The sequence below is a fragment of the Manacus candei genome, unplaced genomic scaffold, assembly GCF_025592945.1.
Source record: "Manacus candei isolate 608988 ecotype Guabito, Panama unplaced genomic scaffold, ASM2559294v1 h1tg000069l, whole genome shotgun sequence".
NCBI lineage: Eukaryota > Metazoa > Chordata > Aves > Passeriformes > Pipridae > Manacus > Manacus candei.
The window spans coordinates 3,603,106-3,630,985 of record NW_026138117.1 but is presented as its reverse complement, the minus strand read 5'-3'; the positions used below and the strand labels follow the sequence as shown (position 1 = coordinate 3,630,985).

General features: G+C 37.5%; 1 protein-coding gene across 4 annotated transcripts in view; it reads left to right on the top strand.

The window, feature by feature from the left end:
• MGAT4A (alpha-1,3-mannosyl-glycoprotein 4-beta-N-acetylglucosaminyltransferase A) overlaps positions 1-27,880 on the top strand; it is a 78,460-nt gene that overhangs the window by 13,795 nt on the left and 36,785 nt on the right. For all 4 annotated transcript variants that reach the window (XM_051806820.1, XM_051806819.1, XM_051806817.1 and 1 more), the window contains exons 3-5: positions 13,428-13,595; positions 16,062-16,202; positions 19,262-19,395. In XM_051806820.1, coding sequence (XP_051662780.1) covers positions 13,428-13,595; positions 16,062-16,202; positions 19,262-19,395 — 443 coding nt within the window. The remainder of the gene's footprint in view (positions 1-13,427; positions 13,596-16,061; positions 16,203-19,261; positions 19,396-27,880) is intronic.

The window sequence follows — 27,880 nt, the reverse complement described above, 5'->3', positions numbered from 1 at the left end:
TAAATAAGTGGAGAATAGCCCTCTGGGCCTCGCAAGAATCTGTGCTTCAGCTTTTTTCTTTTATCTTTATCTGGTGTTGAGCGTGTTACTGTTTGTTCATGTTGCTGTGATTGTTAAATCTGCCATAGAAGAAAAAGGCATTCATGACTACTTTACTGTGTTTTTATTGAAACATTATAGATGCATTTTTCAAATGGAAATTAAATGCAGGAGACTGGTATATTAAAAGGGATGTTGCCATTTGTGGTATTTAGGTGGAACTGTGGAGTTGGTGGCTGATGCAGTTGACTCTACCCTTCATTCTCAAAACATTCATCATCATGGCTGGGCTTCGCAAACGAAGATTTGGGAAGGACTCTACCCACATTTGCTACAAAGCGCACTGGTGGCTAAAAAGGCCAATACGAGATGGACAAGTCTGGTTGCAAAAGGCACAGCAGAAAGACTCCTTAGGTGGTATCAACAAGACATGATTCTTTCTTGCATTGTCTTTTCGATGGTGATCCTGCGTTTGTTCTCAAAGGCATCAGCAGCGTTATAGATGGTGTGTCTCCAGACCACCCAGTTGGAGGCCAGAGTAGACCAGTTATGTTGATCAATATGGCCAAGGCTGAGATGTTGTTTCAGGGAGCCCTTGTATCTTCTCTTTGGGGCTACTCTCTTGCGGCAGCCAGTGGCAAGTTCACCATAGAGCAGGATCTTAGGGAGGCGGTGGTCCTTCATCCTTGAGACGTGCCCTGCCCCAGCACAGCTGTGTTCTCAGTAACATGGCCTCAATAATTAAACTGCTGGACTGATTTGAGCTCTGATTGGCCAATGGTGATATGGGGATGATGGAAGACTTCCTGAGGTCCGGTTGATAGAGAACTTCTGTCTTCTTTAAGCTGACTTCCAGCCCAAAGAGCTCAGCAGCGTCTGCAAAGCAGGACATTAAAAGCTGCAGAACTGCTTCTGTGTGGGCGACAAGGGCGGCGTCATCAACATAAAGCAGCTCCCGGACAAGATGGTTTAAGGTCTTGGTGTGAGCCTTCAGTCACCTTAGGTTGAAAAGGCTTCCATCAGTACGGTATCAAATGTAGAATGAAGAGTAGTGTAATGGAAAAATAATTGAAAATATGTAATTAACACAGTGATTTGGGAAATTTAAATGAAAGTATTAATTTTCTGCACTGAGTATTTGTAGACACTGTTCTTGTCACCAAAATTTTTAAAATGTTACCTTCTTTTACCTTTGACACATTCCAATGACCTTAGTCAAGTCTAACTAGAAGCTGATATTGTCTTGTCTAATCTCATGAAAACATGTTAGTTGCTGTTTCTGGACACTTCTTTTCTTGTTTATGAGTTCTTTTGCCATAATTGAAATTCTGATCTGTTAGAGTTTATTATTTGTTCCAGCATTTGCATATGACAAACATGTCATATTGTCTGGTTCTCCTCCCTTGATCTTTTTTTAACACTAGTCACTATAGGAGGCATTGACTGGCTCTGGTTGCAGCTGTATAGCTTATGTTGTGTTTTGTTAGCAACACAGTTGACTGGTGCAACAAGAGCTGGACAAGGGAAAAAAGTAAGGTGATTTCAGATCAGTTAGTCATTTTGATTTTCTTATGTGTTGTATGTCATGAATACAAGGAATAATATGAGTAACCTTTGACTAAAATTTCATCTCCTGTATTTTAAAGTACAGCTTTAACTGTATAACAGCTCTAACTATAGCTGATATGGAGGCATCAGATAAGTAGAAGATAAAAAGTGTAGAATGCAGGTTCAGTTAATCACAGAATCACAGAACGGTTTGGGTTGGAAGGGACCTTAAAGACCATCTAGTTCCAACCCCCTACCATGGACAGGGGACACCTTCCACTAGACCAGGTTGCTCAAGGTCCCATCCAGCCTGGCCTTGAACATTTCCCAGGATGGGGCATCCACAGTTTCTCCAAGCAACCTGTTCCCAGTGCCTTACCACCTTCACAGTAAAGAATTTCTAACTTACATCTAATCTAAACCCACCTTTTCTCAGTTTGAAGCCATTCCCCCTTACCCTGTCTCTATGTGCACTTGTAGGAACTCCCTCCTCAGCTCTCTTCTCAGCCCCCTTTGGGTACTACTAGAATGTGCTATAACGTCTCCCTTCCAGACTGAACAATCCCAGCTCTCTCAGCTTGTCTTCATAGGAGAGGTCTCCAGCCCTGTGATCATCTTTGTGGCCTCCTCTGGACTTGCTCCATCAGGTCCATGTACTGCTTATACTGTGGCCCCAGAGCTGGATGCAGCACTCTAGGTGGGGTCTCCTGAGAGGAGAGGAAGAGAATCACCTTCCTTGACCTACTGGTCATGCTGCTTTTGATGCAGCCCAGGACCCAGTTGGCTTTGGGAACTGCAAGTGTGCATTGCTGGGTTCTGTTGAGCTTCTTGTCAACCAGCACCTGCAAACCCTTTTCCCCAGGACTGCTCTCAGTCCACCCAGCCTCTATTTGTGCTTGGAATTGCCCCGACCCTGGTGCAGGACCTTGCACTTGGCCTTGTTGAACTTCATGCGGTTCACCCAGGCCCACCTCTCAAGCCTGTCCAGGTCCCTCTGGATGGCATCTCTTCCCTCCAGCATGTTGACCACACCACACAGCCTGGTGTCATTGGCAGACTTGCTCAGAGTGCACTCATTTCACTGACCACATCACCGACAAAAATGTTAAAAAGTGCTGGTCCCAGTACTGACCCCTGAGGAACACCATTTGTCGCTGGTCTCAGCTTGGACATCGAGCTGTTGGCTGCAACTCTGAGTGCAACCATTTAGCCAGTTCCTTATCCACAGAGTGGTCCATCTGTCAAATCCATGTCTCTGCAGTTTGGAGATAAGGATGTTGTGCAGGACAGTGTCAAATGTTTTGCACAAGTCTGGCTATTTGCAAGATGTGAGTGACAGGATTAGAGGTAGCTTGAACGATTACCGAATTGGTAATTTTATAGGAATTTCTTTTCTCCTTCAAATCCTTTTTCCAGTTTTAACTTACCAAGTCAGTAACAAGGAGGATCAAAGACCTCACTTTCATGAATTCTGTTACAGCAGAGTAACAGAATTTATGTGTTAGTAAATGGAATTAGAAGTTCAGTAGGTTATAAAAAGGTGGTATGCAGAGAAATATTTTTCTTAAAAAAAAAACACCCAAAAAACCCACAACCTACCACAAAAGAACTCCCCAGGAATTTGAAACCACTGGATAGCATGAATATTTTAATATCTTAATATAGGTTAATGTGCTTGTTTGTAGAAAGCAGCTGAAAGTGTTGACTGATATCTGAGGAGAAACATAATGTCACAGATGACTTGTAGTTAAACTGGCTGTAAGGGGTTGAATTACCTAAAAGGTAATTGCCTTTGTTTACATTGTCAGCAAATCTGTAAGTATTTCAGGTGAAGGGGTTGTTTCTTGTTCTCTTTTAACAGATGTGAAAGAACTGTGTTTTACCAAGATTAGCTTTTGTAATTATTTTAAAGTTGAAATTATGATACCCTACAGAGATGCTGATTATAAAGCCACATGTTGGTAGGATCAGCATAAGTGGTTATGGCTTCTTTGATTTATCTTGTCAGAAATTAGTGTAATTAATTATTATGTGGGTTTTAGAAGATATTCTTGTTTATTGGTAGCAATAAAGTGTATATATATACACATATTTAAACTAAATGATGGAAGCAAATGTAAATGGATGCAAAATGTATGCTTAATAGACACGTTTCTGCAGAAATGTAGAATGGATTGTTTTATTTTAATGTGTTAAACAATGCAATGGAAATACTTTCTTTTAGCCAATATGCTTTTAGTCTTTCAGTGTTGTCAAGAACACAGGCTAGATACTGACCTGTCCTGTATCTTAAAGGTGTGCTTTAGTGCTATGATTGTAATGTTTCCTTAAACTGGAGCTTTGTGCTTGCTTGAGCAGTATAGAATTATAGTCTTGCTTTTTGACTGGCGGTGAGTTTGAAAAAAATAACCATGACATAATGATCTTTGTAGAAGCTGTCCCCATAAACTGTGTTCCTGTTTTTGAGGTAATACTGTGATGTTGAAGGTTTCCTAATTTCTTTTGCACTGTTGTACACTTTAAGTCCTTCTGCAAGACGTGTAAGCAATGTCTAAGTGGGAGGTTTTAGTAACAGTTATTTGAAGGTAATTTTTTTTCATTGTAAAGTGTTAATACCCAGATTATGTGAATTCAATGCTTTGTATACTTAGCTGAGCTTTTCTTTTATTAATTTCTGAAATTGAACTCTTTGTACAATTAATGTCTACAACAGAAGTTGCAGTAATTTTTGTTGTACCGCTTTGCTTTTTGGAAATAGAATCTATGAAGCTTTTATTTATTCCTCAGTGTTTCTATTCAGGGCTAGAGATGTGTTAAATACTGATTGCTTATTGTGGGACTGATTTAGGTTATGATTTCAGTGACCTTTTTATATCACTTTCCCTTTAAAGAAGAAATGCCAACAGAGGTGACAGTGCTTCTCAGCACTGGGAATAAAATAAAAATCAAATAGCTGGAACCTAAAAAGCCCTGAGGTTTATATTTATCTATAGTCCTGGGCAGTGTTGTTTACTAGGCAAAGAAGTGTGAATTCTAGCCAAGTTAACAGTCAGATCAGGACAAATAATTTGCAAATGTGAGATTTCTTTGTTTGTTTGTTTGTTTTTCCCCATCACTGTAGCTTGCTGTTCTCTGTTTTAAAGGAGGACCTTCAGCTCAAGTGCTGCCAATACTCTTCTCAAACAAATCATGTGTTTAATTATCCTTATTGTCTGAGGCCAGTGTGCAGACAGAACACCATATGCTTCTGTTGACTTGACCTCCTTAGTCATGGGTGTCTGGATTTTCTGATATATTATTCTTTTTATTCCTTTTATCCAGAGGAATGTTCAGACCCCCTGTCAGCCCTCAGCATTGGAGATTTGAGAGTGGTATGATAATGGGTTTTATGACCATGTAGGAAATTTTCTAAGTTGTGATCTTTCTATATTGAAAAATTTGTATCTGGATGCAAAGGTGTGTAATTGCATCTGGAAACATTCAGACTGTTCCTGGTTGCTCTGTCCAGCTATGAAAATACCCCTTAAGTAAATCAGTCATCAGTTGTCACCATTCTAGTTTGGCTTCTTCGACTATTTGATTGCTTAGGATTGTTTTTCCTCTAGGAAAACGTTTTATTCTGGGACTTTTTAGAAAAAAAATTAAACAAACCAATCTGACTGATGTATCACTTGATGCTTCTATTTTGATTGGTAAGCTGCATAATTTTTAGTGTATTTATGTTAAAGATAGAAAAAATGGGAGGGGAAGTGGATTTCAAAGTCTGATATGCTTTGTACTCCCATTTTTCTGCTTTCTTTGTATATGTGAAGTCTCTGAGAAGGCAGAGAGTTCTACTTTTTCAAGGGAATATTTACAGGTAAAGTGATTCTGACATTTACAGTTCAAAATAGAAAGGTTTTACCAGTTGATATTACAAAGGATCATATTCAGATTGCTTTAAAAATTTTAGAGAAAACAACTTCAGCTCCTGCTGGAAAGGAATGTTTAAACAAAAGTGTCTAGACTGGATTGGATCAGACCCTGAAAGTTTCAAAGCAAGTGCTTCAGACTTGGGCTAGTGATTAGTTGGAGAGAAAAAACCCCATTATTTTGCTTATAGAGATCCTTGAAGCACAAAATGTGAAAAAATTGCAATGAGAAATTAAGTAATCAAAATTGAGTTATTTTTTAAAGACAGGAAATCCTGCAAAACCTTCACTCAAAAACAAGCTGTTCTTCACAATGAGAGCTCTTGAATAAGCACTCTTTAAAATACTTCTGATCCTAATAAGTACATTACTATGTGGAAAACAAGGGCAATAAACAGTAGCTCTACTGGGTTGTTTTGGTAGATTGAAATACTGAATTGGTAAAATGACCCTTCAGTTTGAGTAACAAGATTAGGGATAAAAGCATGACTTGTCCACTTGCATCTTGATTTTGTTTGTTTCCTGATGCAAAAAAATGTTTTGTTATGATTAGTAGGATGTATTTTTTTGTATGTGAATCATCTACCTTAATTTCTGTCTTTAATTTCACAGAGTATTATAAAACAATTGCATATTCTCTAATGCCTTCAAAATAATAAAATAGCTTTATGAATGGGCATAGCTACAAACTCTGTAACTAAAAAAGCCCATAGGATCAAGTGTTCAAAGAGTACTGATAAAATTTGACCTTGAGCAGTTTTCTTAAGAGCTTTTATTTATAGCATGTCTGTTGTTAGCATTTACAGTGTACTGCTTTATTCCATATTTGCATGGTTGATTGCTTTTCTGCTTCAGATTTTGTAACTCATCATAACTTGTTTATAAAAGGTTTTAATTTCACTTTAAGACCGGGGGAGCTAATAAGCTTATGTTGAGTAGTCATCCGTGGTAATATATTGTAACATTTCAAGGACACCATATATCAGCTTTTGACCAGTTCTGAGAGGAAATCAGAATCTGACTTGTAAGAGGGAGGAAATTTTGTTAGCACTTTCTTTACTCTTCACTGTTCAAAATTTCTGGTTATGAATATGATTTGTGCGTACGTACAGGTTTTGACACGTGATTATTATCTCAGCTTGCTACAATGTTTTACTGTTTTTATAAGTCTAAATGTCACAGGAGGAGTCTGGAACATCTTTAATATCTCTCTTGTGTGGACATAGCTTTTTCTCTATGCTTGTGTGATTGGTTTGACAGTTCCTCTGCTCGCCTCTTCTCAGCTGGACATATGAGAATGCGGTGCTTGATTTGTGCCTTATGAATATCCTCTGAGCTCTGGAGTCACTTCCAAAGGGCAGTGGGAGCAATGCTTACATTTTCTTAGTAAATACCACTATGTATTGTCTGTGCATCTTTATGTGGATGCTGGATGATTGTACCGTGCAGTAGGAGCAGAATTTTGTATCACACCATTAGGTACTTATAGTTCATTTTGCAAAACCCATGCAAAAGAGGAAATCTAGCCTTTGTCAAAAAAGGTGTCAGTTATAAGATGAAGTTGAGAATTACTTAAGTGCTTAGTAAGAATTTCTTTTTATTTGCTGGAGGAATTCAGATTTTTTTTTTTTGATAGACTAAATTATTTCCAGTGCTATCACATATTAGTGTAGCAGGATTTTGATTTAAAAGGATACCTGTTTGTGAAGGTGACTCTTTGATCAGGTGATACTACAAATGTGATAGCTTGGAAGGTACTTGGATACTATGGACCAAACATGGTCTAAAAAATACATCTTGAGTATGTCTTTGAAGTGTGGGTATTGTCATGACTTACTGGATACTGGTGTCCTTGATATTACAACTTCATGGATCACATAAAGCATCTGAATGGATTTTATGGGAAGTGCAGAACTAATTTTTTTACCTTATGTAGCTCAAACAAAGAAATGTTCCTGTAAAAGCTGTGCCAGATTGAATTGGCTGGCATGCTGACAAATCCCTAATTCACTGAAGAGTAACCTCCTCTTTCTATACCCACTGACTCCATATAAAATCCAGTGTGGAAGCACTCTGTCCATTAAGACCTCTATTTTTTATCAACATGTAAACTGATCAACATCCTTGATGCAAGTGTAATGAATTAATACATAAAGCTTGTTAGTGTCTCTGATCCATGATGGTAACTACTGTAGGGTTTTTATAATGGGAGCAAATGAGTTGTGGCATGACTAATCACAGAAATACCTGAATTAGATTCAGACATTTATTTAATGGCATTTTAATAACTCTTCAACAGAGTATGCAGAAAAATGAGACATTTGCTGTGGAACCTTCAACTTGTGAAAACTGAAAGGGTTGTCATTAGAGGGGGCCATAAAACTTAATTGTTATATTGGTGAATTTAGAACTATTGCCAGTCAGACACTGTTGATTTGAATAATGATGTAAGTATTCCCCTCTTGTATAGAGGAGATATCTTGTTGCATCAAGTATCTGTTCCTTCTCTATGTCTTTTACTCATGGAATATTTGTGTGCAATGCTTTGTTGACAGCTAAAGTCTTTGTGTGTCAGATGCAGTCAATTCTTCCTGTTGTTATTTAATGAAAAAAGGGGGTGAGGTTTCAATGGTTCAGTTGGGTAAGGGCAGGAAATATAAATCAGGCTGACAATTAATTGGTAAAGGTAAGCTCTCTGCTTGTCTTGCTGTCTTTTATGAGTGCCAAGTCTATGGCTGGCTACCTTTTTGTCTTGTGACAGGTCCATCACTTTGGGTATTTAGCTGATTTGTGCTTTGAACGAAAGCTCCACTGCCTGCTCTTGATATGGGAAGGTCATAAAGCTTTTTCTGATCTTCTTGTCTGATGCATCTGCCTTTGGAGTCAACCAGCCATACTAACATAGAGCTCTTGAGTAAATTATAGCTTGCCTATTTATTTATTTATCTATTTATGTGAATACAACCACCTTAGTTCAATATGTTCAATTTCCAGTTGTGAAAATAGCCTGTGACTTAATGTGTTTGTGAACCTGCTTGATTGATAAGATAAATAACAACTTGCAAAGCTTTCATACTGCTTTTTGTGTTGTAGGTGGTGCTGCTTTTAGCAGACGGTAAAAGGCTTTCCCTGAGGAAGAATAGCAATACTGAGAGTCACTGAAACATTCTTGGGGCTTGTAAGGGTCTTCATGCAATCCTTTTCTACCACACCCCTCCACCCCAAAACAAACCTAAATGGGTGTGTATATTATACAGCAGACAGAGATTCTTTTTTTTTTTCATGTAGGGAGTGGCAGGGTCTTTACTGGATTCACAGGGTATCATAGTGTGGCTGTTGTAGGCTACATGGAGTCAGACATTTTGCAGAGGTTGCCAGGAATGCCAACTTCCCTTTTATATGGTTTTTATCCCTTTTTCTTTGTCCACTGTTTAGCTCATTTCTTGAGAGAGACGTCTCTATAGGGTCAGAATACATCTCTGATTACGTGGTATCTGTACCTTCTTTCCCTAGTGCAATGTAACAAAGAAGTTCGGTGATTCTATAAATGTCTGCACTCAATTTAGAAGTGCACTCAAGGTAGTTTCTTCATGTAGTTTTCATGTTAGGAAAGAAAGGACTGTTTCAGTTTGAAGGGAACTGCAACAGTCATCTAGTCCAGCTGCCTGACCACTTCAGGGCTGACCAAATGCTAAAGAATGTTCATAAGGTCATTGTCCAAATGCCTCCTAAACACTGACAGGCTTGAGGCATAAACAATTTTCCTTTTGCTAAAAAAGTAGCATGAACAAAAAACTAAGCTGTGGATGATTTTTATTGACACTGAAACTAAATAGCCTTAGAATCGTTTGGTTGTATTTCCAGGGTATTTTTTTTCTGTTTTCTTGTTCCGTGGATGTTTCATTTGGAATTAGAATACAGCAAGTATTCTGCCACTGCCAGTAATGTACCTGCAGTTCAGTCTTCTATTTCTATTTCAGTTGAGCTGAGATAACCTGCAAAATGCTTTTCTAAATTCAAACTACAGCATATTTTCTTGTTCCTTTACTTTGATATCCTTTTTTTATGCCGAGGAAAAAACGTGGGTTGAAGTATAAAAACAGATTAGACAAGAAGTACAAAAGCCTGAACTAAGAAATTAGATGTATGCTAAGATGTATTCAGAAGCTCCACGCTGAGCTTACGAAGTAAGCCATTTGGTTTAAAACTTTGCTTGTGAGTTGTCTAACTTTGGAGAAAAAACGTCAAATTATGTAGTCAAGATTGTCTGTGGCTAAGTGGAGAGTGGACTGAGTTTACAGCTTAGGCAAATGATGTCTTTTTGGAATGACTTTTTTTTTACCTGTTGTTTAATAGGAGAACTGTAAATAACACAGAGACGGAAGAGTAGACTGAGAGCTGAGATTTCATCTCTGGTCAAAAACTTGCAGACCTCCATAGTTTGATTTGAATTTTTACTTTTCAAGATAGTGCATCAACTTTCAAGTGAGCTTGTCTACATTCTAGGTTCTCCATATTTATGAGAACATCTTGCAACAAGGGGAAAAAGTTGATAAAATACTGATTGAGTTGACACAGTGTTAACTTTCCAAGAAGTGAGCAACATCAGGCCAGCTAAAATATTTAGGTTTTAACTTCTGCAGTTTTGCTGAACCAGCTAGAGTTTAAGAGAAAAATGATGAAGAATTAGTGCTTTCAGTTCTCAAGTAATTTCTTAACAAGATATTTTCATTTGAAGTATGAGGGCTGGTCATTTTTATTTGATCTTTTTGCCTTCCAGACCAAAGTGTGGAAAAACATCACCTTCTCATCTCAATGTAAAATAGTATATTATTCTTAAATAAAAGTACGCCTGTATGCTGAAACTCTTGGATGCCAAATGTGTGATATTGGCTACAGCTGCTGTTCGAGGGCCAATAGCTTACTGTCTGAATTCCTTCTTCTGTTTTTTTAAATTACTCTAGATTTCAGCATAAGAAAAGTGATTCATAATATTGTAGAAAAAGAAACTTTTTTCATCGTGGTGACCACTGATCTCTGTTTCCTCTGTGGTTTTAGGCTCTTTTTACTGTAACAGCAATGAAAAAAAGTGTTTGCATACTTTTTGACAAGAAATCAATTTCTTCAGGTTTTAGAGAAACATGTGAACAATAAAACACTAAATGGCCAAATGTATTTTGAAAATATCAGCTACTCTATTGACTACTTTTTGTATATACAATGCTTACAAGTCAATTTGTCATAGAATGGAATATCTCAGTTGAAAAGGACTTACCAACAATCATTTAGTCCAACTGCCTGACCACTTCAGAGTTGACCAAAACCTGAAGCATATTATTAAGGGCATTGTCAGATGCCTCCTAAATACTCTAGAAAGGCTCTCCAGAAAGCCTGTTCCAGGGTTTGACCACCCTCTCAGTGCAGAAATGCTTCCTAATGTCCAGTCTGAACCTGCCCTGGCACATCTCTTGAGTCGTTCCCATGTGTTCTGTCACTGGATCTCAGGAAGAAGATGGAGGCTAAAAATATGGAAGATGGAGGCTTCTTTGTCTTCAACCCTATTAGTCAGGTGACTGTAATAAAAAAGTATTGGTCCAATGTTTTCTTTAGGCCTCCTTTTGCTATTAATGTACTCAGCAAAGTCCTTCTTGTTGTCAGATACAGCACTGGACAGTTTTAACTCTATTTGAACTTTGGCCTTTCATCATACATACACATTTCAGAAAGACTACCTTGAATTTCTGGAGAAGCGTCTCCAGTAAAAATAGGTTATTAAATTGGTTGGCTCATTTCCAAGTCCTCAGGAATCAGGAACTCTAGAAAAGTACCCCTTAAGGCATCAGGATTTTATAAATATTCTGATTTTTCAAAGTCTGGGACAGGTGGTGACCACTGGTGGTGATACTGTAAGAGTCTAAGAAGTATTTTCTCCTTTAAAAGTGCCTTTCGGTATGAGATAAAATTTGATGTTGCTGTTGTTGTGGGGTTTTTTTGTTTGTTTGTAAGTGATAAGTATCTGAGCAGTTGACCTTTGAAATTCTGAAAGTATGCTAAAGATATGACTGTTAGAAATTTAAATTTTGTTTAATAGTACAGGCAGTCATATTATAAAACAAGTACCAAAAAGCCAAATTACATATCAGTCTCCAAAACCATGAAAAGTGCTAGGTCTGGTAGTATTAGAGGTGTGTTTTAGGAAAAAGTTCTTTCAAGGAACAATTTTTTACTTCATTTTGCATAAATAACTAGAAAAATACTCATAGGATAGTGGACTTAAAATCTTATTGTATTTGTAATGTTAGCATTTTCTGGTTTTACTTGACTGAATAGTATTGTGACCTACTTAAAAAAAACATCAGTCATACATTTTTGAAGGATAGGTGTCAGGACTTTATGCATCTTTTTCGAGTAACCTCTTGAACCCAGATACATCTGCTGGTTGAAGCAACCATGAGAAGTTGGCTACTTGTTGTCTGGTATTTGTTACAGTAATCAATGCTTTTGAGATCTCAAGTACCATGAATGTAATACCAGTACAGTTCACTGGAAGCATCAGGACTGAACTACTTTGTTAGTTATCATTGGCAAGTAAGGATGTCCTGCATGCCAGAAACTCCAGAAAATTTTCCTAGTTTTCTCAATGCTGCAGACTAAAGCACCAATTCCTGTTTCAAATAGCAGTCTGGATTCAGTCAGCTGTGTGCAGTGTGCCTAGCACTGGTGTTGTGGGCCAGCATCTGTGTTCTGGGTTTGTTGGCACAAAAGCAATAACCCTTTGGGTTTAATGAAAAAAGGAAAATAAGGCTTGCAAGGGAAATGTTTTTAAGAGGTAGTGAACCATGCTTTTATTTTTCTGTCTTCGAAACAGGACTTTTTAGTTAATTATATTTTCTAAACATAATCAGAACAGTACATCCCAGCTACAAAAAAAGGAAAAAAGAAATGTAAATTGAAAGAACTTGAGGAAAAGCAGCCTTATTTACTAGGGAAAATTGACTCTAATTCCTTTTTTACCCCATGTGTTACTGTAATGTAGCAACAGGGAGAGATTCAAATTGCTTGCTGAAGTTTTGCTTCCCTACCGTTGCAATACTAAAAGACTAGGAATGGATAGGTAAATAACAAAAAAGATATGTCTGTGGACATCAGCTGAGTGGTTGGAATGTTGATTATGAGGTATAAAATCACTGAAGATACTCCATATCTTCAGATTGGCTGAAGGAGAGTGATAGTGATGATGGAGAGCAGGAGATTCGAGGAGATTATCGATAGGAAGAAGGAAGGATGAAAAATCTAGACACACTTACTTTGCTGGTGGAAAGGGTATAGGGAACATATCAGCAAATCAGTTTTGCTGTTTCCCTCTTCCTTTAGGCCCCCTTTCAAAGAATACCTGTATGTGCCAACATTAGCAGAATTTTGATAAACAGTTTTGTTCTTCAATTCTCAGGCATTGACCATATCATTAGGTTAAAACTTGGGTTTGAAACTGATATGTCTGAAATACTGTCAAGGTCTACTCATTCTTACAACATATTCAGAGGGGTCTTTTGAGAGGTGTAACCTGTGCTTTTGTAAGGGACCACTCCCATTTGCCTTCTTAAAAGAAAGGGTTTGTGGGTGTCTGTTCCAAGAAGGGGTTCATGATTGACTTGTGGTGCTGAGTAATCGGGACTCAAAGGTTACCCCTGTCTATGGCTGTGATGAGGGGTATACCCCCCTCAGTGCCTACTTTGCATCCGTGTCTGGTACAGCTCTTCCCTCTGTATGCTGTGTAAATGCCCAGCTCCTCAGGTGGGATTGTTCTGGGCTGAGCCCTTCCTGGTTGGATTTCAGGTGCTGCATAGCTGAGCTGTGTTAGACCCTCATTGAATCTGTCGGTAGGTGTTTGTTTCCAAAAATAACGAGGATCATCTTTTTTCTCTCTAGAAAAGTTGATTGCATATCAGCGGGAATTTCATGCTTTGAAGGAACGTCTCCGTATAGCTGAGCATCGCACTCTGCAGCGCTCTTCGGAGCTGAACGCTATCTTGGAGCAGTTCAGGCGTGCAGTAGCAGAAACAAATGGGAGTAAGAATGCAATGAATAATTTTTCAGGTACATACTGTGTATTTTAATAACTCAGCAATGCCAATATCTCTTCTTGTTACTATAGCATAAGAAATTGCTACCAAGAAAGCCAAATGAAACTGTTCAGCAGTGTGATTAAAGAATGTCTGATATGTTATATCTGGTGTTTTATGTTTTTTCCAATTTCTGTTCTTAATGATTCACCCACCCTTCATTCTTATTACTTTAGGGACTGAATACTTACTTCACACCTAGCTCCCAAAGCTGGAACTTTTGGTTACTTGGTTACTTATTTAACATATTGTATATATTTTAACAATAGTTTACATGAGTTTTTAAAGAGAGTTTGAGGGGAAAGGTGAGAAACAGAAGAAATGGATGAACTTGAAACAATTCAAGTAGGTTTAAAAGTCAACTGGAAGACGTAAAAAGATACAGACTAAGATATTATGATTTGTAAGAAAACAGCCTTTTTAATAAATAGTGATTAAATGGTAAACTGGTAAAGTCTTCTGGAAGTTTTTAATCATTTTGGAGACAGATACTCAAGTTTAGAGAGCTGTGTATGGCAGTATTAGAGAATGACCTTACACTACTCACCAGATTATTGGAATTAACTTTTAAAATCACACTGTTACTGCTTTAGTCACTCTGATTTTTCTAGATGGAAAATGAATAACAAATAAAGTTTCTGGCAAGAGGCCTGATTTGGAAAATGCAGAAATTTCACTGTACTTCCCTAATGAGGAATTTAAAACCAAAGAGTTTTGCAAGTCAAAAACCAGTTTTCTACTTGCATTTGTTCTATAGGCTACTATTTTCTATAGAATTTTTTTTTTTGGTGGGGGAGTGGTGCTGATACTAATGATGAATTGCTGTCCTATACTAATGACCTGTCCATCCTGATCCCAGTAGTCCCCTGGATCTCTAGGAATTTTATGTTTAAGGGGTACATTTAACTTAGGCTGTAAATGTTGTCCTCCTATTCTGTGTGCATACTTTTGCTGTTAAAGTGAACAACCATGGAGGAAGTCAAGTAATTTTGATTCTAGATTTAGGATTAAGTTATTACCGCATTTTTTTCTAGAAATTACTTAGCTTGTTTATAGGCAATATAGTGATATGAAGTTTTTCTCTTCTGATACTGATTCACATTTTTTACATTCTACCATGTCTGGATCCCAACTGGGCTGGACCTCCTTTTTCCCCTGGACCATGGTGGGAAGTAAGCTGAAGTTGAATTCCTGAGCTTTTGTGCTCCGAGCATAATATTAAATAGATTTGTATTAAGTTTAATATACTTAAGTATAAATAATATTATATAGCATTTTTTGTCTTTGAAGCTGGAGGAGTTCTGGATTGTTTTATGTAGATCTTTATCGATTCATACACAGAGCTGTCATACTTTGACAGAATTTATTCCAGTTTTTGCAGCTGAAGCTAAAAGAAACGTTGGCAGGAAAAGTAAAATATACCTGTATTGGAATCTATTAAAATAAGCATCTCTACTTATGGCATGTATTTACAAGCTGCTTTTCAAGATTTGAAGAGTTAGGAATTTAGTTTCACACAAAATAAATGCCAGAAAAATCCCGAAACATACCAAACCAAAATCCATAACAAAACTCTTCTATCTTTGTAGAAGCTGCACTCAGGATCTGAGAGGAATTACATTTACGGCATTACTTTTCTCACATCTTCACAATTTTATCTTAGAAACCTTAAGTATAGTTTTTTACTTAACTTGATATTATAAAGCCCATAAGTTTTCAAAGATCCATATGCTATCATATATGTCATTTGAAATGAGTTGTTTTCACACTTGATGCAAGAAAATCAAAATGCACAGCAGGGGAATTTAAAAACTGTTGTTTGCAACTTTGAGAGCCACCTGGACATCCTGAGAGGCAGTTACTCCAGAAAGAGCAAGAATTATTTTAAGTACTCTAATGGATAAATTAAATTCGCATTAGCATTTTTTTTTTAAGTAGGAATACTCAAAATCTCAGTTGTATATTTAATGCTATTTTTATTTTGAATCTGTTTGTGCAGTGTATTCCAATATGTATTTGTAGCTTTGAAAAGTTATTTGCAGTGGCATCGCTGCATGGGGATGAGCTCTGTAAGTGCGAGTAAAAAATAATCTAGATAAATAAGCCACCCATTTTGATTCATTTTAAAAAACCCTCAACCACAATCCTATGAAACCCCCAAAGAAGCAGAGCATCCTTTACTTCTGTAAATTCACTTTACTGCTGTAAATCTTACGTATCTGTAGCAAGGTTATGGGTAGGTGCAAAAGAGTCTCGGCCATTGTGCATTAAAAAATCAAAATAAGAAAATACTTCCTTTGTACACAAGATATAATGACTCAGAAAAGTGTATAATGTGTTCTGGCTCTCAGTTAGGACCAATATTGGAATTTTATAGTGTTTACCATTGCTTAAGGCTTCATATTGTTTTCTGCATTACTGATTTCCTGTATGTTTGCAGATGAGACGCTGAAATTGTTGAAAGAGCTAACAAGTAGAAAATCTCTTCAAGTGCCAAATATCTATTACCATTTGCCTCATTTGTTGAAAAATGAAGGAAGCCTTCAACCCTCAGTGCAGGTTGGCCTTGGAAGGACAGGAGGTATGCTGATAACAATGGTTATTTCATATTTTATATCTGGAGGACTTTCTAGTTTTAGAAATATAATTTACTGCATTACTTGGTAGATCAAGGACATCTCATTTAACTTGTGTGATATTGATATCCTTTGAATTCACACTGAATTCAAGATGAAAGGAGCTTGGTTTCAGCTTTGCTGTTTTCTGCATAACCTCGGTCACACCCCCACACCCTGTTAAAGTACATGTTAAGAAGCATTTAATTTGGATGAATTTTTTGTAAGTAAAAGGAAACAAAGTTTGAACATTACAGATTGTGAACAGCTAATGGATACGTCCCTTTGGCTTTTCAGATTTCTGGGGCAACCATACGTGGATATCGTTATTTTAGTGTTGACATTTCTGTTGTTCTGAACAGTGTATTTCAATGTATAAATTTAGAGTTGAAAAAACTAGGATAATCAGATATAATTGCATCAATAAAATCTGGGCAGTCATTGGAGGAGGACAAAAAATCAGTGTTGTGCTGCAATACTGTTGATCTCCTTTTTTTTTTTTCCCTCCCATTCCTCACAAATTCTGAGCTTTGGCCATTAGGATAGCCACATGGGATCCCCACTCTTGAGCATATAGCCAAACCAGGCTGATTATACCTCAAAGTGTGTGTGTGTCTCTAAGCTTGAAGGCTGCACCAATAAATCCTCGTTTCTCTCTGTTCTACCTGACTTGAAAGAAGACTTCTGTTATTGTCCACTAGATCCTTCTTTTTTTTTTTTTTCCTTCCCCTCCTTGTTTTTGAAACAAGCAGTAGTTACTCTTGGCCTGTATTTTTTTCATTACTTCAGTAAGTTTGATTGTTCCTTATTTTAACAGAAGGCATGCCTGCATTACAAATGTGTGGGCTTGAGCCATTGGTTTATTTTTCTGACTATAACCACCTTTTATTTTGATGTTATTCAGGGAGGACAAGTCTAATATCCCTTTATTGTTTTAAGTGAAGCCTGTATTATATCCCACTGGGAATATATGACAGAAATTTAGAATTACAAAATAGAAATTGGAATCAGGTTTATTTATTTAATTAAACAGTGGGAGGAAATTCAGTGTTTTAAATTATTTTCCCATCTTTTCCCTTTCCTGGTCACTGTGATTATTTGAGTGTTTGTTTTAAAAATTCAGAGCTTGTTAATGTGCAGTTGCTAGGCAAAGCAGGCTCTATATGGAAGGATAAACAACATTATTAATAGTTGTTTAATACATTTATGATGTGGTAAATCATTTCACATAGGGCTCAGAATACTGGTACTGTCTTCATGAAGTCTGCTTTATCCTTTTACTGCATTCCTGCTGTTATCTGCTGTTTTCCCATTAGGTAACCAGCCCTGTGTTCAGGGTAGGGTGCAGAAGAAAGAGTATATGAAAAAGTTAAGGAACACGGGAGTCAAATGGCCTGCTGAAAGATGGTGTTAATAGCATTGTAGCTGGGGCTGTATTGCTTTGCATTTGAGGTGCTTTTGTCAGAGACAAGAAATTTCGTTGAGGATTTCTGTGCAATTCTGATGCCCTGGACTTGTTTTTCTAGAAGAACCAAAACTAGGTGCAAGGAAAGTAATAGAGTTTTTCAGCAGTGTTTTTTTTTTTAAAAAAAAGATGACTTCTGAGAAGTTGTGAAGAATGGTTATGTCAATTTGAAAATAAAACTTAAGTTAGGAAGTTGAATCACTCTCTAAGAGTTGGTGCACCTTATCTGATTATTACAGTGGTTGTTGATTGTTCCCTATTGTGTTGAGTTTTGTGTGACAATGTTTGGGGTGGGGTGGGGGGGCTACTGGGGTGGCTTCTGTGTGAGGATGCCAGCAGTTTGCCAATAGCCAGACCAGCGCCACTGGAATAACAGATTTAAGAGGGGGGAAAAAACTGCACAAGGGCAATTGGAGCTGGAGGGAGGAGTGAAGGAGTATGAGAGAGAGAACTGCAAACACCAAGGTCAGTGCAGGAGGAGGAGGAGGTAGTGCCATGGATGCTGGAGCAGAAATTCCCCTGCAGCCTGTGGTGAAGACAGTGGTGAGGCAGGTTGTCCCCCTGCAGTCCATGGAGGTTCCTGGTGGAGCAGAGATCCATCAGCAGCCTGTGGAGGACCTCACTAGGGCAGGTGGATGCCCAAAGGAGACTGTGGCCCCGTGGGAAGCCCACAGTGGAGCAGGCTCCTGGCAGGACCTGTGGCCCTATGGAGAAAGGAGCCCACACTGGAGCAGGTTTGCTGGCAGGACTTATGACCCCAGAGGGGACCCACACTGAATCAGTGTGATCCTGAAGGACTGCACCATGTGGAAAGGACCCACAGTAGAGCAGTTCATGAAGAACTACGTCCATGGGAAGAAGTCATATTGAAGAAGTTCATGGAGGACCATCTCCCATGGGAGGGACCCCATGCTGGAACACAGGAAGAGTGTGAGGAGTCCTCCCCTCGAGGAGAGAGAAGTGGCAGAGAGCATGAGTAATGAACTGACTGCAGCCACCATTTTCTGACCTCTCTGCTGCTGGTTGGGAAGAGGTGGAGAAATCGGGTGTGAAGTTGAGCCCAGGAAAAAGGGAGGAGTAAAGGGGAAGGTGTTTTAAGATTTATTTTTATTTCTCATTACCCTAGGCAGATTTGATTGGTAATAAATTAAATTAATTTCCTTGAGTCTGTTTTGCCTGTGACAGTAATTGGTGAGTGACCTCTCCCTGCCCTTATTTCCACCCACAAGCCTTTTGTTATTTTTCTCTTCCCTGTCCAGCTGAGGAGGAGAGTGATAGAGTGGCTTTGGTGGATACCCGATGTCCAGTCAGGATCAGCCCACCACACTTGTGCAATAATCTGGCATGTCCAGGATTACTTTTTTGTTTACTGTGTTTGTTCTGAGCATTGGTGGTGATTATGTTAATCATGCTCCTGATGATGGGTGGTATAGTTTTAAACTATTTTTAATTACTGTGCTCTGGACCTTTTAATTAAGTAATGCTTTATTGCAAGATTTTTGTTTTCCATCTTGTGTATGAAGTCACTGAAAGTACATTTCTGGTTTCTTTTGATTTCAGTTTCCATTGTAATGGGAATACCTACAGTGAAAAGAAAAGTCAAGTCTTACCTTACAGAAACGCTCCACTCCCTTATTGATAAGCTGTCCCCTGAAGAAAAACTGGATTGTGTCATGGTTGTCTTTATAGGAGAGGTAATCACTTAAATATTCTTACACAATTTCTAACCTGTCTTTAATTACAAGTAACACTCCTTTCAGGAACTGATGTGGATCTTCTTCAAGATGTAGACAGATGTCTGTCTTCTTCCAGGAAAAGGAATAGGTGTCAATCTTGAGTTTCTGAGAAACAATCCTGAAGAGCCCAGCTTTGTCTATTTATTAAGGGAATAGTGGACATGGTTTAGTGGATTGGTTATTTTGCAATTCTTCTTATGCTTATACATAGTGACAAAGATGTGCTAATTACCTTATTCCTTCAACATCAAAATAATGACTAAGGAACTCTGGTGTCCTAGGGGAGGATTTTCTTCATGCTACTGCTTAGTCCTTTGTCAAATGAGTGCTCCCGTTTGAGATGTTAGGCATGGATTGTTACTGATTTTATTTTCTGGACAATGTGAATGTTTGAAGTCCAGACCTTTTTAATGGATTAATTCAGTGTTCAGTTGGACTGTTTGTTCAGTTTGGCTCTGATTTAGTGGAAATCAAATTTAGGAAATTGGTAGAGTGCTTTCAGAAATAATTCAGTTGGCTGGCAATTGCGTGTCCCTATTTTGTTCTATGTGCTTTTCTTAGAAATGTGATTTGGACAGTGGGAAATGTGTATATATGTTTGACCTTCATCCAACGATGCAGTGCTCTACTGAAACAGTCATTTATGAGTGCCACAGATGAAAATTCAAATCCTCAATTATAACTGAAAATGGTTTTAATTCTGTGAGCCAATGTCCATTCAGGGGTCAATCAGTGGAAACACAAATAGAACTACAAGTATTAAAATGCCTATTATCATCATATTTTTAAAACTTTCCTTGAAAAGTTTCTAAACCTTTTACTTGTATCTGAGAACTGTTTCTTAGTGTTTTCTAATTTAAATTGCTCTTTTTCTTGATAGTCAGTCAAAAACTATCGGTTGAGAGTATCAAGGAAACAATTCATTCTGAATTACTGGAATGCTGTGTTTTTCTTCACATTAGTTGGAGAAATTTTATTGCCTTTTAGTGTGCTTTGTTTTCAAGGTGTAAAACAGAAGTTTCGTTTGTTTTGCTTAAGGAGGTCTGAGCTCTGAAGACTGTTATCACTGGATTCTCTGTCTTCTGCAAGACTTGGAATAGGAGTGAAGTGTCCTCAGCTGCACAATCTCTGTTTGCCTTAGACAAGCCATATTGCTGTACCCAAGTTTATCATAGCTAAATAACAGTCTTCCTTTGAGGTGATGTGAAATTCTGTTTCATGTTGGGAATGATTCTACAGAAGTGACTGCAAAGGAATGGAACATTTTAACATGGGAGCTGTTGTTTCTGTGCCCATGGAGAATTGTGTGGTTTGCTCTGGAGTAGGATACGGTTACCCTCTCTGTCTTATCTCTGTATCCACCTTTTTGAGAGCAGTATTACCTGCTTACTCACATACCTGCTTTGGGCACTGCATGCCATGAATGTCTGGGAAAATCTGAAAGACCAAAGTTTAAATTCTTGTTCTGTTATAACCATTCTCTAGATTTGCATTTCTCATTCTTTACTCCATCCAATTTTGTATCTTCCCTGCCTTACTATTTCTTTGACCATATTTTATATTTTCTTAAGTTCTTATAGTTTGTTTTGTAATTGCTACAGGGAGCTCTCTGAATGATTAATATGGTACATTAAATACTTCATCCTGAACTATGCTGTGTTTTTTCTGATTGATGCTATATATTTCAGCTTCCTTCTGCAAGATGAAAAGTGTAGGTTTATTAAGCATTTTCTCTGGCTATTTGAAGGAAGGCCTACTCTTCTGGTAGACTTCTGTTTCTCCTTAAACAGAAGGAAAGGCTTTATCTTTTAAATAGCTTTGTCTGTGGGGTATCTTAGCCAAAAATTCCTGAGACTATTGCTGTCATTATTATGTGCAACAATGAAGGCTTATTTAAAAATACATTAGAACTTTGACCAACTCTTGTACTAAAAATAATGTCAAAAGTTTCTGAAAAAAGGTATGGCCTCTGCTCAAACATATGTGCAGTTTAAATACAGCAAGAAATGGTCATAGTGTTAGGTTATGTAATTTTGCTAATAGGCTTAAAATTACTATCCGTGTCTTGTCTATAGCTCATACCAACAACAAATAAAGCACAAGACTTTAGAAATATGTTTTTATGAGAAAATTATATGAAAAATAGTATTTTAAAGGGATTTTAGTATTTTTCTTGCTATCTTTATTTGAGAAATCAAATTGACAGTGTTTAGAAAGCATTGCTAGAAGCCATAGTCACGGACGGTAATCTTTCTGTGCCAAGCACCCTAAAATACTCTTCTAATACTGCTAATTTTTTAGTAGTTCAATCTCACTAATTTCTTGTAATTTCATTTTTTACTAGAAAACAAATTAGAAGGCTAATGGCCTTCTGCAAACAGCATCAACAGTGTAAACAGATCAGCTAGTAAATATAGATGCATTATGGTTGCTAAATAAAGAGATCTGCATATTCATTTACTGTATGGATATTTCTCAGTAATATAATTATACACAGTAAATTTCCATACTGGAAGTTCAAGGAATTCTAAAATGTCTCAGCTGATCTGATATTTAATCACCAATTTAAATCATTAGCAGAATTGCTTGACAGTAAACTGTACAATTGTCCTTGTAACTGACATATATGTCTGTATTCTCCAATTTGTGAAAATAACTTTATTGCATAATAATTTGCAGGTATTCATTAGGATGACTAATAAATAGGCATGATTCATTATACCCCTATACCTCAAAATCTTTTTATTCCCCCTCACAATGTAGCTTGTTCATAAGCTCATCAGATGACTTGAAAACAAACGATTCACATCTCATAAACCTGCTCTGTATGAGAATTTGCTTTCAGACTCTAGGTTTAAAAAGCTATGAAATCCAGATGAAAATTGTTTTTTAACCTATTTATATAAAACCTATTTTTATTTAATAGGTTTGTAGTGAACATGGTAAACATGGTTTTGAAGTACTTAACATGATCATAACAGAACAACAGGCATGTATATACAGGCACTACTGAATATGAGAGAAATTAAAATCCTTTTCTGGTATCTAAGCAGTTTATTTTTTTTTTTCTGTGGGGACATTTCATTTACAGTGAAGAAAAGGCATCTTAGACTTATTCTAAATATATCACATATTATTGTCAGTCCACTTCATTAATCAGAGATTGCACTTAGCACAGTCTTTTGTACAAACAGTAATCAGTGTGTGCTGGAAAGACTATAACCCCTTGATTTGACCAAAAATGTCAGAAGGACAAATAATTGGATGACACTACAGGTATGCAAAAGCATTTTGCTATTTCTGTACACTGCTGATTACAACTGACTAGGTAATAATTACCCAACCATTTGTTCTTAGAGCACTAGACCACGTATTACACTTTCTTGCATATTGCCTATTTAAATCTTACTCTGTTGTGTCATGTATATACAGTTCACTTAAACTAGAAAACTTGTATATCTTGATTATCTTTTGCTGTCACCGTGTCATCTCTTTATGTAAACAGTGGCTGCTAAATTATGTTGATCTTCAATAGTGTTTTCTCTGTGCTCCTTTTGTGGAGAATCTTTATTTCTTTGGAAGAGTTTCTGTGCTGGTTGGGTCAGTGTGACACAAGCACCCAGCAAGGTACCATCCTGTGTGCTGGTATGAGCAAAGCCTCAGCAGATTAAGCACTGGGTGTACATACTGGGTCAAACCTTGCTGAACCTGTTTTGTAGGTATTAACATTGCAGTGCAGCATGTAAAACTACTCCACAAAATGAACAAGCCTGTATTTTCACTTCTTCTTGCTCTGGGCATGAATTATAGTTCTCTTTGATAAGCAGCTCTCTTGGTAGAAAACAAAAGAGTATTTTGTCTGTGCTGCTCTCAACCCAGATGTTTTAGCATCATCCCAGCTATACAGATGTTTCATGCTTTCTGCTAATTGTTGAAAACTTGTGAGCTGCCCCTTCCTGGAGTTGCCCTGGAGAGTGTGTTCCTAGTCCTCAAAGGATCTGACTGTGCATCTTGATTTGGAAAAAGACTGGTAGATCTTGCCATATACATACATATGTATGTATGTATGTAATATATATATTTAAAAAAGTAAAAGACAAAGCTGTTGTGCCAGAAGGTACCATTATCCTCATGAAATAATAAAGGCCTACACAGATGGTAGCTTTTTTTTGGACATTTCATTCAAAACTGATCAGGATGAACACACCTTCTAGATACACTGCCAGCTCTTGTATCTGAAAAGGTAGTTTGACCTGTCAGTGGGAATTTGAGGTATTTAAGCTGTTATTGCTGTCCCTGTTTCTTTGACACCTTATCTTTGGTACCCAGAGAGTGTGGACTGCTGATATTGGTGACCGACTTCGAATTTTATGCTTTCCATGTCAGTGACTAGCAAAGTTTTTACGAGGAGTTAAACCAGTGATGATAAAATCTTTCTTCGATCTAAGAAAAGATCCTTGACATGATTTGAAAGCTTTAATGTACTCGAGACAAATTTAGTATCTCAGCACAAAGATAAAATTCAGGATTGTGCTCTTTTCTCAAGCCCTAGACTTGAATGACTGAAATGCTTCTCTAAGATACTTTCTGAGAAGCACCTGTGCCACAGTAACTACTTGATGCTTCTGGTAGGGAAATTATTAGTAGCCAGAGTTGTATGTGATCTCTCTGGGGACATCTAGGGTATTTGTGAGATGGGAAGTATCAAGTAATAATCTTATTTCAGAAGCATTGTAGCAGGTGACTTCATATCTGTATGACTGACTGGATTGACATGTTGAGTTTTGGACAACACTGTCAAATTTTTCTATGGGGGTCTGCCTTGACCTAAAAATAATGAGGACAAATTCCTTTTGTCCTCCAAATAAAGATCACATATTGTTGAAGGGTACTTTTACCTGTCTTCTGGAAAACAAACCTTTGCAAAAATTTACGGGCTCCCTCAAGGACAAGAAAAAGTTTTCCATGTTGCAAGGCTGTATATGCTGCTTTCTTTCAGACTCCACAAACCAGGCTTCATCTGCAATATGCACAGAACTAGTAGGATGCTGTATGACACTATCATAACATGCATCTGAATGTCCTGTTTTGAATTGCCTTTTGATGTTTTTTGCTCTTCTGGCCTTCTTAAGAGCTAAACTTGTTCTCTGATGTGGTGTTGTGTTTTACAGCACAATCCACAGCCCTCATGATCAAGGAGCTGACATGCAGGGCACAAGGGCAGGGAGAAACCAGAGTATATTTGTATTCCTGCTATTGCTGCCAAAGGCTTTTGCACTGTGAAACCCTGTCCTGGACTGAATTGGGTTAATCACAGAAATTACTAGAGAGAGAAAGATATTTCTTGCCTATGTGGTAGAGTGGGGGCTTTCAATAAGGGAGGGATGAAGTCGTTAGCTCATGTAGGACATGGGCTACATTTTGCTTATGTAATATTAGATGGCTATGTTATGACAGTATTCTCATTCCTGTTTTTTGCTTTGCATCTTGTTCTCATGTTCCCTGTATTTAACTTGAACTCACTGCTTCAGATTTGAAAGCAGGCACTGTATTCCTGAAAATAATTTTTTTCCAGCTGCTGTTGACCTCTAAAAGATATTATTACCTTTTTCCACAGGCTTATTTATATCCCTATGCTACTGCAACCACTGGAAGCCACTGCTGCACTTCTATTCCTAAGGGCTTTTTTTTCACTGAATAAGTATCCCAAAATAGGTGCAAATGCCACTTTAGTGGCTGTTTTTTCCTATGTAAGTTTTAGTGCCTTGTATATGGGTAAATACATTCATATGTACTTTCACTATTTCAAAGGCAAATATGCATTTTCTTTGCCTTTTCTGAAGGCTGTAATTTTGCATTGTTTGTTATTATTTGAAATACATGGTAAAATTAACCCGCCCCTGTTCTACAGGGATGATGAAAGATCAAATAAAATTGTAGTAATTAGTAAGCAGTGAAATGACCACACAATGGTTGTTTCCCGGGGATTTTTTTTCCTTTTTTTGAAAGGTGGTCTTGAATAAGTTAAGATTTACTTCTGGTAGATTTCATTTAAGAATTAAGATGTGGATAATCTAACAGCCTAGATAAACTACCAAGATGGTGAAAGGCCTCAGGGGAAAGATTTAGGAGAAGCTGCTGAGGTCACTTGGTTTGTTAAACTTACAAGAGAAGACTGAGGGGTGACATCACATTCCACAACTTCCTTGAGGGGGCAGCAGAGGGGGAGGTGCTGGTCTCTTCTCTCTGGTGACCAGTGACAGGACACATGGAAATGGTATAAAGCTGCATTAGGGGAAGTTCAGACTGGACATTAAGAAAATTTTCTTCACTGGGAGAGTGGTCAGTCATGGGAACAGACTTCCCATGGAAGCGGTCATGGCACTGTCAGAGTTGAAAAGGTGTCTGGACTATGCCCTTAGTCATATTGTTTAGTTTTAGGTAGTCCTGTAAGTGGCATTGGTCCTGACGATCCTTGTGGGTCCTTTCTAACTTGAGATGTTCTATGATTGCACCTTTTTTTTTTTCTATGCATCTGCCACTTAGGTCAGTAAATAAATCTTTGGACTTAAGTGCCACAGGTTTCCCTATGTTTTGAGAAACAGTCCACCCTTTGTCATTCTTCAAGGTATGAAGTAAGGATTTAACAATATGAAAGAGTTTATTCTTAAAACTAGAAATCTTGCATTTGTGTGACACTTGGCTATCTGTTAATTAGAACTTTCTAACCCCTTGTTTTGACTGCTAGCTAATATATTCTGCTGCTTTGCTGTGCACACACTCATAAAAATCAATTAAAAAGATTGGAAAGTTCACTGCTGCTCTGTTCTTTCTGTGTTTGTTATGAATAACAATGTTTGTTCAGATAAATGCAGGAATAATTGCAAACTTGAAGCACAGCCTCACTTGCACTAGAGAAAAGTACTTTAGAGAATTCTATTCAGTATTTTACAGAAGCTGACGAAATTTTAAAACTTATTTCACTGACAGTCTGAAACTTTAGTGCATTCCACAACAGATTCTGAGGCTTTTTTTTGAGAGGTTCATCAAAGCGTCAAAATATGCATTTCTTATCAAAATTGCTGGTATGAGGAGTCAAGCCTTAGATATAGCCATGTTCACAAGCTTATGAAACTCCACAGATCTCTTAAACTAAAATCTTCTTTTCTTGTTGAAAGTTTAGATGGGCTCAAGGGGATGCTAATGAGATATCTTGAAGATGAGTCTACTGAGGAATATTAAATACATAAAATCACATCTGTCTCAGGAAGTAACCTGAAGGTAATTGCAGTGTGGATGATAGCAGAAGCAGGTGTTGCGTATGCTTGTCCTGTTCTTACTCTTTGCTGTGTATCTATTCATGGCTGCCTCTGCTGGAAGCAAGGTGCTGATGTGGATCAATCTTTGTTCTTTATGAACAGTTAAAGGAAGATGTTTCACTCCAAGTGTTATTGCATTCTCTTGGAGATCAGTATGCCTTGGAAGAAAGAACAGGCCAAAAGATTTGAACTGCTGATACTGAAATGACCACCCATACTTATTTCATTATGAAATTCCCAGAGATTCACTCACCAGGACAAATGTGTTTGTAATGCTTCATGTGATTCATAGATTCTTTTGGCTGGCAGTGTTAACTCTTTGGCTGGGGACTAACACAATTTTGCTTTAATTTAATTTAATTGCTTTAAAGGGATTTGTTCTTAAAATGTTCATTTATGCTTCTTTTTCATGGGTCTGAAACTCCTAGAGATTATTTAATCTTCAACCTTAAGAGTTTTACTAAGAAAAAATTACAGTTTTGATAGTGCCTTCAGATTTGGTAGTTAAAAACATTCATAACTGTAATCGTAAGTGTTGCGCTGCTATGGATGGGATCACCAGTGACATTTCCTTTCAATAGTTAAAAGCAGCACTGATACCATGAAACAGATTTTAAGTTCATCATATGTGTTATAAAGTTGGCCTAGTATATACCAGGTGATATTCACTGGAAGCCTAAAGAACAGTTACACATTGTCTTTCAAAGGTGTCTTTTTATTAATTTGGATTTGTCTTGTCCTGTTTAAGCTCCTTGAAGACAAGCAGTCTTGTGTCCTGCAGGTTGATAAAGAGGACCTTATGTCTTATTTTGTCAAGGCAGTAAACACTTTCTTCCTCGAAAAGGGGAAGTAGATTTTGGTCAATAATACGTTTTTTTCTGTTACTTTTAAGTTACTAATTGAATTTATTGATACTGCTTGAAAGATCCTTAGATTTAATCTAGCTATTCCAGATTTCCTTCCATTGCTACCCTGCAAAGTCTTCTATCTACCTAACTCCTGCCTTGTGTATAGTCACAGATTGATCAAGTTTATTGCATATTTTCATTCTTATTTTATGATGTTGTGTGAATTAATTTTGAAGTGCCGTTTTCCTGGGACGTGTCTACAGCAAAAGGGTGTTG